This window comes from Clytia hemisphaerica, unplaced genomic scaffold (genome assembly GCF_902728285.1).
Source record: "Clytia hemisphaerica strain Z4C2 unplaced genomic scaffold, Clytia hemisphaerica genome assembly, whole genome shotgun sequence".
NCBI classification, from domain to species: Eukaryota; Metazoa; Cnidaria; class Hydrozoa; order Leptothecata; family Clytiidae; genus Clytia; species Clytia hemisphaerica.
Window position 1 is genome coordinate 381,712 of NW_027103571.1, and position 10,257 is coordinate 391,968.

Below are 10,257 nucleotides of genomic sequence, written 5' to 3' on the forward strand. Positions count from 1 at the left end.
CTTTCTATCAACGGCTTTAAATCCTTTGATACCCCAGCCGTCTCATCAGTTGGGGGAACTGCTCTCTTTATTTCTAACTCTCTCAAAAGCAAACCTCGCACAGATCTTTCAAAGATAGTGCACTCAGCCTGTGGTAATCTTGAGTCAACTTTTGCTGAAATCGTCTTAAAAAATAGGAAAAAACTATATCGTTGGTTGCAACTACAAACATCCAGACCTTGACGTTGATCTTTTTAATAAAAATTTTATATCTCCTTTGCTGAAGAAAGCCTGCCAAGAAAACAAAAATCTTATTTTATTAGGCGATTTCAACATAGATCTTTTGACTTGTGACTCTGTAATCTCTCACTCTAAATTTCTTGATATTCTTGGTGCTTATCAAATTCTTCCAACTATTACCTTGCCAACACGGATCACTGATATCTCCAGTACTCTTATCGATAACATTCTTACTTCTCCTTTTAACTGTTCATCAACTTCTGGAAATCTAACTGTTGCTATATCTGACCATCTTCCTCAATTTCTAAGTCTTAATACTGACTGTGATTCTGACTACAAATCTGAACTTCCTTTTCGTCGAGATTGGTCCAAATTTGATGAGGCTACTTTCAAAGATGAATTCGACAGCGTTGATTGGAAAGATCTTCTTAAAACTGAAATGGGGGGATGTTGACTTATCTTTTGATTCTTTTTTGACTCGTTTTTCTTCTTTGTATGATAAGCATGTTTCCTCTGAAAACAGTTGACCAGACGTCAAGCTAACCTCCTTCTCAAACCCTGGATCACCAAAGGCATTCTTGTCTCGATGAACATCAGAGATAGCCTCAAAGACGACTATTTGAAAGTTCCTGATTCTTCACCCGATCTTAAGAAATTTCTTCGTGACAGATAAAAATTTTACCGAAATCGCATTGTATCTCTTATCCGTGCTAGTAAAAAACTCCATTATTCTCGGTACTTTTTTCAAAACTCAGACAATCTTCGAAAACTTTGGCAAGGCGTCAGAGAGATTATATCTTCTCCTTCTTCTTCAAACTCTATTTCTCTTAACATCAATGATTCTTTATCTTCCAACCCTGAAGAAGTATCTAAGCTTTCAACGATTTCCTTTTCAAACCATTGCAGGTGAAGTTCGTTCAAAAATTCCTTTTACGCGTCATCATTCTCAGAGTGGCTAAAGAACGAAAATCGAAATGCTAATGACTTTTTCATTGCTCCAGCTTCAAAACCAGCAAGTCATCAAAACTCTCATGTCTCTCAGTGAAAATAAGGCAACTGGTCCAAACAGCATCCCGTATCGAATTATTTCTTCCAACTTGGACACGCTTTCTTCTATCTTCACTGATATTATTAATCTTTCTTTCTTTACTGGTATCTTTCCAAGTCAGCTGAAAGAAGCGAAAGTCATCCCTGTCTTCAAAAACAAAGGTTCTCCATTCGATGCTGAGAACTATAGGCCAATTTCTCTTCTTTCTAACATTGACAAAATCTTCCAGAAACTCATGCATTCACGACTGATGAACTTTCTCGACCAATCAAACTCGACCTACCCATTACAGTTTGGATTTCGATCAAACCACTCGACTGAAACAGCCCTTCTCTATGCTATCAACAAAATATCAAATGCTTTGGATGAAGGTAAGTATGGATGCTCTATTTTCATCGATTTACAAAAGGCATTCGATACCGTCGACCATTCTATCCTACTATCAAAGCTAGATTTTTACGGGGTTCGTGGAAAAGCTCTTGATTGGTTTTGATCATTTCTTACTGATAGATCACAGTTTGTTTCAGTCTCTGGTAAAATTTCTACTTCTAAAAATATGAAACATGGTGTCCCTCAAGGCTCTGTTTTAGGCCCACTTCTTTTTCTCCTTTATGTGAATGATCTCCATATTGCACTTCGATATGCTTTGGTCAATTTGTTTGCTGATGACACTATGCTTTTTTTTGAGAACGAATCCTTGAAACCGATCGCTAAGCAAGCCAATATCGATCTAAAGCTTCTTATGAATTGGCTTAAAGCAAATAAAATCTCTCTCAACACTAGTAAAACTGAGCTTTTGTTGTTTCGTCCTGTCCGAAAGAAGATCGATTATGACTTGAAAATCAAAATCAACGGACATCGGCTTAGACCCAGCAAGGTTGTAAAGTATCTTGGTGTATACATCGATGAACATCTGAACTGGAAACACCACATTGATTTTGTCTGCAATAAATTGAAGCGAGCTAATGGAGCTCTAAGTAAACTTCGGCATTATGTCGACAAGAAAACACTAGCATCATTATATTTTTCCCTTTTCCAATGTCACGCCTCTTATACAGCCCAGATTTGGGGGCAACGCCAAACAATCCACGCCCGTCGAGTTCTTATTCTTCAAAAACAAGCTCTCAGAATCATGTCTTTCTCTGACTTTCGTGCACATACTTTTCCACTGTTTTTAGAATTTAAACTTCTTCAATTTTTTGACTTTGTAAAATACCTTAATATCCTCGATTTCTTTTCAAATTTTTGAATCGAAAATTACCTCTTCCTCTTTTACAAACTCTTGAATACAAACGTCTTAATGATACTGACCGTCATGAAGTAATTCGTTGTAAGTCTGGACTTCTAAAAATACCCGAAGTAAAAACAGTGACTTATGGTAACTATTCAATTTTATACCAATCCATCTTGGTTTGGAATGAACTTCAAAATTTCGTTTCTCTCGATGATTTGTCTACACTAGCATTGGATCGTCTTAAAAATTTGAGCAAATTATATTTCCTCTCGTCGTACACTTGATTTGTGTTTTTTTTTCTTTTTCGAGTTTGATTTTAAATTTTAACATTTTCCTTTCTTTTCTTTTCTTTTTCTTTTTCTTTTTATTCTTTTGATTCTCTTCTTTTTTAAATCTGTTTTTTTTTTTCTGTTTTTATTAAAAACGAGATTAAAAAACGAAAATTATTTCACTTTATTACCCTAGTACGATCGTTTTATAAACTTAGTATTTTTTTTTCACTTGTTGTTGTAATTATATCGTGCGGCCACCTCCTTAGTTTAGCATTATGTCTATGAGTGTGGTCGCTAGTCTCGCTTTCGTTGACAAATAAATGATTTACTTACTAACTTACTTACTCATGTAATTATGCTTCTGTTTAATTTAATAGGTCGATTTTTAACGTTTTTGACCACTTTCAGAAAGTTATTTTTTATTCAATTGAACATAACTTTCGATCTAATGAAACAAATTTAAACAATGACCCATCAAAATTTAAGTTCATCTTTCTTCTCACAAATAGAATAAGTATGGTTATCTTAAAATTTTCAGATTTCGAGAAAAAAATTTTTAAAGAGAGAAACTTTTTTGTGGCGCACCCGGTAGACGAGTCTTACCTCAACAATATCTTTCATATAATCCAGTAACCAATTATAGTATATCGGATCGTTGGTTAAGGGACCTCCTCTCTTTGGTAATGATTGAGCTTTCTGTATCCAAACATCAATGTCAAGTTTCCTGTCCTCTTTAGAAGGAAGTGTAAACCGATCCATAAGAAACTCCTTAATCAACCAAGCCTGTCGCTCGTATAAAGTCAAGGTGTAAATCGGTATCAGCATTCCAATATAGAACATAGAAGGTTCCCCATGATAGAAAACACCTTTATACAAATCGTGGTGAACGAAGCGATAACCTTGCGCTTCCAGACGTAGTTTTGGCTCTAAAAATGGAAACTTTAACTCGTACCCTGTAGCAAAGACAATCATGTCCACTTTATATTGACTTCCATCTTTGAAAGTACAAACTGAACCAGAAACATGGGCAAGATCGGAAACATAGCTGACCGAATCAGGCCATTTTAAATCGAACGACGGTTTCTCACCGTGGTACGAAAGCAACGTCTTCCTGCCGCCAATTTTGTAATGAAAAGTTGCGATATCCATGGCACTAAATGAAGTCCCAATAATTAAAAGACAATCAATCAGTTTAAGTTCATCTGGTAATTTAAAATCGGTTGAATGGATAATCCGACTAGGAAAAGTATCGATACCGGGATAATTAGGGGTTTTCGGAATAGAATGTAGTCCTGATGCAACAATAACATAATCGAAGCTTTCCTCGAAACTCTCCTTACTTGGTAAATGTTTATAAATTACCGAAAATTCATCACCAAGTTTCTCAACTTTGATAACAACACTTGAAAATTTCACAAACTTTTCAACATCATATTTCTTAGCTCGTCCAATCAGATAGTCCAATTTAGTTGCTCTATCACAATAAGAGGGAATTGGTTTTTGACCGAAATGTTCATCATAAGTATAATCATAATATTCCTCAACTTCCTTAGGACTGTTCAATCTTAAATCGCGATACATTGGGCTTCTTATAGGTTCGCCATATTCATTCACGCCCACACGCCCGTCATAAATCCATAATCCGCCCATACTGGATTGTTTCTCAAAACATACAACTTCGGGTATTTCACCACCGTTTTCTTGAGCTTTCGCAAAGGCGACTAGTGCCGATATGCCACTTGCTCCACAACCAATTACAGCAACTCGTTTCTTTTTTGCTGACATCCGAATTTTTGTTTTGTTCTTTGTTCTCAATAGTTCATCACGTTCCATTATTTGATTTTAGTTTTTTTCTAAAATGGAGAAGAAGAAGAAAATAATTTTAACCATATTTAATTTGATTTAACTCCTGAATATCCAGAAAAAGATAGGAAACTGTTCTGTTAGTGTCACCGATAGCAAATAAACAATAAGTCCTGATATTCGAGCTGTTCTTTCATTTCTCATATCAATTTTTCTCAAATTTTATGAGAGATTCTCAAAATTCACCGAATGACATTAAAAAAAAATTAAAATAATGAAAAAAATTTCGTTCTTAAATATTCTAATAGTTATCTTTAACTAAAAATCGTCTAAAATTATTATTCATTCAATTATTATAATTTTTCCTCAAAGAATAGCTCTAACAATATAGCTCTATACAAAAAATTCATTTATATCTGTAAAAATCTACAAAATTATCTAGATACATGCGATGATTGTGACGACGAAGGTTGGAAGTTGTGGATAAACATTCGAGTTCATTTTTTATGAGGCGTGACGTCACAATACTTTAACCATTGAATACACGGGTTACAAAATTATACCAGTGCAGTCAAAACATGTGATTACTCGAAAGAGTTATTCATGAGATTTTATTCCCATGTTACTTGCTTTAGAACTTACAGCTGATATGATAACTTTATTAATGTCAGTAAATTCGAACCAATCAGAAATAAATATCATGTAACAAGCATATAAAAATTTCGAGAAAAAGCGTGATTTGTCTTCAGACTTTAAAATTTTTCAGCCTGTGTATTACCTTTATTTTAATCCGGGAAGATTCGTTTTCCTCCCGATTTCTCGATGCCGATTCGATAAACTATTTACTGTATAGTACTAAATGAAGCGAATCAAATTTGGCTGACATAGGCCTCATATTTCTGTTGGTGCTAAAAATACGGATTTAAAAGACTTTAGTCTAAGGATAAACGTGTAAAGAGCATCTCAAGCCAATCGGCGCCTAAAATTTTCGAGAATTAAAGAGCAGCCAGAATTTACTGATTTTATCAAAAAGCGTACATATGTGTGTTGGTAGTATTTCAAAAATTAATTACTTTATCCAGCTTTATCTTCTTTCTTTTTCCTAAAACAAACTTTGTAAGTTTTTACAAAACTAGTAAGTTTTAATTTTAAACAAAACTTTTGGCCAAAGTTGAATATAACTTAAAGAAAAAAAAAGAAACCCCATATTAAAAATCTCAAATAAAAAACTATTTTACAATTTGTAAATCATAAAAAATGAAACTGTAATGCTGTAATAAAAAAGATTGCGTATAAAATCTATCAAAATTTCAAACATTTTGAATGCAAGTAAATAAATTATTCTAATGCGTGCAAATTTAATTTAAGATATTCCTATCATAACTCTCTTCGTCCAAAGATAATGCGTGTCAGGAACTCTCATTTTGTCTATAGAAATCTGGGATCTGGACAAACACCTGACCTATTCCAGGAAACGACTTCTACAGACAAAAAAATGACCCATCATAATCTGTAGCTCACAATTGTCTATTGTCACCAAATAATCATACGTGTTAACAAGAGCACGAACTACCAGAATGCTGTTTTGTTGTCAGTAGATCCACATTGGGTTCTTGTGCTTCTTCCAGCTGAAAAAATAAAAAGTATCTATATAACGATCTTGAAGTAAAATAATTATCATTTTGGGTATTATATGTTCTATCATAAATAAATTTGAACACTTTAGAGATACTATTATTGATGTATATACCTTTTTCCTTTTTGCTTCATTTATCATTTTACCCATCTCCATAAAAACCTATAAAATTATGAAAGAAAGGAATGTGTAAGTAGGCAAGATAGGATATAATGAACACCGTCTTTTTTCAATTTTCCCATTGGCATTGGTTGTTATTATTCAGTTTTTAACTTGTTAATTCGAATGCGAACCCCTTGTACAAAAAATTATGTTCAATAAAGGTGAAGACAAATTTATTACCTCGTTTATTTTATCTCCTGTCTTTGCACTTGTTTCAAAGAACTGGAGACCTGTGTCATCTGCTCGCTAGTGAACAAAAATAAAAGGATTAAGTCAAAGGCGTTTTATTTTGTACACAAATTTACGGTTAATCTTAATAAATGCAATAATAAAACATTTTGACCCTATCACAGGGTGATGATCATCACCAGTCAGACTGTCAGGAAATATTGTTTACTTCTTGGTTTTTATTAAATTGATTTAAATTGGAGTTTTTTTCCTAGAGCTTTTAAAATAGTAGGCTTTGGGGTCCACCAAATTTGATATCTTTGAGGGCATTAGATGAGTTGTTTTTAGAATAATCAATGACAAGTTCATAATGATTGATACCTCTTTTCCTTTTTCGGTAGAGATGACCTTGTAATCTTCTTCACAGTCGATTTTATTCCCAACCAACAATTTACAAACATTCTTTGACGCATTCTAAAAATATGCAAAAAAAGATCATTCCATAGTTAGTGTAAGTAAATAAATATTTGAAAACATTCTGATTTTGACTTGTAAGTAATAAAAATAAGTAGTTAACTAATCAATGTTCAATGTCTTTGTAATAAATATCTTTCAAACCTGAACAATTGTTTCCAACCAATTTGTAATACTGGAAAAAGAGTATTCTGACGTCACATCATAAACTAGAATAATGCCCTAGAAAAGAAAAATAAATAATAAAAAGGCCACATAAAAAGCGAAAGGGTGGATCATCAGGTTATCTTGCTCTAAATAGACTTATTATTTATACCTTATAATCTTTTTGAATGTTTGGGCGATTTTACAATGTTTGAAATCTATACATACCATTGCACCACGGTAGTAAGCACTTGTAAGTGTTCGAAATCTCTCCTGTCCTGCAGTATCCCTGAAACAGACATTTATGACAATTTTAATGCGCTGTTATTTTATTGATCGGAAAATTTAACAGTCAGCTCATTGATTTGTCCAGATTTGTCTTCTGTCCTTGTCTTAAAAATGTAATTCCTGAATCTCTTTTTCAGGATAATATCAGTCCTTACCAAATTTGTAACCTGACATTTTCATCTCCAATGTTTACAACTTTCGATCTCGAATCAATTCCTATGAAATTTAGAGAACGAGTTTTTTTTGGATTTATAATGTATACAATGCAAAGAAATTGACTGTAAAAGATTATACATTATGGTACAATAATTTCCATTAAATATCAATAATCACCACAGATATTTAGATACCTATGGTTGAGATGTAAGATTCTTGGTATTGTTCTTCGGTAAATCGTCTGATGATAGAAGTTTTGCCCACGCCAGACTCCCCAAGAACAAGAACTTTGAAAGTACTGTTGTAATTCTTGTCAAATGACATCCTTGTATCCTATACAAGCTTTTAAAAGTTTTGCTTTTAAAAGTTCTTCATTTACTTTTTATACAAACTAAACAATAAATAACAAATTATTGATAACAGAGTTCACATAGCATGGTAAAAAGATGTTCTAACCAGGTTAGTAGGGCACACTCAAAATTTGGTGTATAACATTTGAAATTTCATCCAGTGGTTAAAAAGGATTTTTATTAGCCGGGTTGTTTCATTAGCTTTGATCAGTTCATCAGCTTGATCAGGTTAACCACAGATTTTAACAAGCTGGACTTTGATTGCAACTACCTGACGAAAACTGTCAAGGAAGATGAAAAGAAAGCAAAAGACACAAATAAAAAATAGCTTATCAACAATATTATATGCAGGCACACAAAAGACACAAATAAAAAATAGCTTATCAACAATATTATATGCAGGCTATAATGCATCTTTGAGTAAAATTAGAAAAATCTGATCTGAATTCCCAAAAAGTGTTTTTTCTGGCAATGACCGGCTAATCTGGCAATTTTTAGTAAATTTAAATCATGGTAAATCTTGGATAATCTTGACATCATTGATGTTTTCTTGCAAAAGAAAAAGAAACAAAAATTATGTATAAGATAAAAAAAAAATTTCTTGAAAAATGGAATTCTGTCAACATCTTAGCCATTGCTAATATGCAACTTTGTGTTAAAAATCAGAAATAAAGTTTGAAGAAATCTTCAAGAAATTTCCAAAGATAAAACGTTTTTCGGGTACAGTATATTTAACTGGAAATTTTTTTAAATGAAAAAACAGCCTCTAACACATTTTGGTATTGACATTTTTCATCTTTTTCAGTTATAAAATCCCCTCAATTGTGGTTTACCTAAGGGGCTGGTCAGATAAAATATTGAGTGTCAAAAACCGTATCCACACTACTTGGGGTAGCTAAGGCACTCCCCAATGGTTGCACGAGGTTTCGCCCCTTAATGTAAATGGTTTTTAGGTTTTTTCAAAGCATTTCCATATAGAAAATGAGATGGGGGCATGGTCAGATGGAAAATAATTTTTGCCCAATTTTGATGACGTCCTAAAAATAAAATCTTGAATAACTTCAAGTAGTAGTATTTTTAAGGCCTTGTTTATCACTAAAGTAAAAATAATTCCGCACATGTAAATGGTTCAGTGTTTGAGGTCCGGTAAAAGTTTCTTGAATAGCCTATCGGGCAGTGTGCGGATCTAGGTGGGTTCCGTCTCCCCTGTAGATCTTTTTCTTGGGAAGTTGATCTTCAAATTAGTTTTCAAGGTTGACTTGGCTCAAATTGTTTCATCTATGGCTCAAATTTTAGGCAATTTCTCATTTTTTTGAAAATGTTAATTTCATTAAAAAGCGCCAGGTTATTTGTGACCCTCCAAACGATTTGGAGTACATTAAAAACGAGACCGGTCATGGTGCGGTCGTGCTCGTGCCGCTTTCCGACTGGTTAATTGTGCGTGTAAAAGTTGAAAAAAGCGGCCAGAAGACCGCACAGTACCGTATGGTCCGTGCGTACAAAATGCCGACTAAAGCGGACGATGGTGCGGTCCCCGCCGACTAAAGCAGAAGATGGTGTGGTCCCCGCCGACTAAAGCAGACGATGGTGCGGTCCCCGCGGTTTGTTTATATTTTTTTCGGTTGCCGTAAGAATTTCAGCCTCGAGTTCAAGCAAGCAAAACAACAACTTGTTTCTGGACACACAAAAAGAACTTGCGATGTTCGATGTTCGATGCTCACAAGTGAATTCTTGAGTTCAACTTTGTTTATTTTGCCGAACGTTATAAAATCGGCGAACAGTCATGTAAAAAAACCCTTCCATAAAATGTATGCTGTTTGTTATGATTTCTCGTTTGCCGGCAAACGTTTCGAACGGCAAAATGTCCGCACCATGACCACACTGAATACCGCACTTATTCAAATGGTGCTCTTTAGTGACCGATCGAGTGCGTTTGAATGGATTTTCAGAAAAGATTTTTGGATGATTTCTGGCCCATACAAAGGTATCATTTTACCGCACGGTAAATCGTTTCGCCGCTTTTTTGCCTCACATTTTATCGATCTGTCCGCACCAAGACCGGTCTCATTTTTAATGTACTCCAAATCACTTGGGGGGACACATTTTTTCATGAATATATACCTTTAGAAGTTTAGTGGTGCATTTTTTTATTTGTGAGTCAAGTAAAAAAAGATATAGCGTTTTCCAGCATTATTCTTGAGATACACATTTTGGCAGGACGCTAGTGTGACTAACTGACATTTCCCATCTAGTGCTTTCTTAAAGTCCAGTGCACACAAGCCTGGTTAACATTCAGAATTATG

General features: G+C 34.1%; 2 protein-coding genes across 2 annotated transcripts; both read right to left on the reverse strand.

The window, feature by feature from the left end:
- Positions 1-1,208: 1,208 nt before the first annotated feature.
- LOC136801067 (trimethylamine monooxygenase-like) lies at positions 1,209-4,622 on the reverse strand. Its single transcript, XM_067057692.1, has 2 exons — positions 3,377-4,622; positions 1,209-1,388 (listed from the first exon to the last, which is right to left on the reverse strand). The coding sequence occupies exons 1-2, from the start codon at positions 4,604-4,606 to the stop codon at positions 1,209-1,211; spliced, it is 1,410 nt and encodes a 469-aa protein (XP_066913793.1). The 5' UTR covers positions 4,607-4,622.
- An 828-nt stretch (positions 4,623-5,450) lies between these two features.
- LOC136801084 (uncharacterized) lies at positions 5,451-8,029 on the reverse strand. Its single transcript, XM_067057714.1, has 8 exons — positions 7,799-8,029; positions 7,604-7,664; positions 7,389-7,449; positions 7,161-7,238; positions 6,924-7,016; positions 6,555-6,620; positions 6,327-6,374; positions 5,451-6,204 (listed from the first exon to the last, which is right to left on the reverse strand). The coding sequence occupies exons 1-8, from the start codon at positions 7,926-7,928 to the stop codon at positions 6,130-6,132; spliced, it is 612 nt and encodes a 203-aa protein (XP_066913815.1). The 5' UTR covers positions 7,929-8,029; the 3' UTR covers positions 5,451-6,129.
- Positions 8,030-10,257: the final 2,228 nt, after the last annotated feature.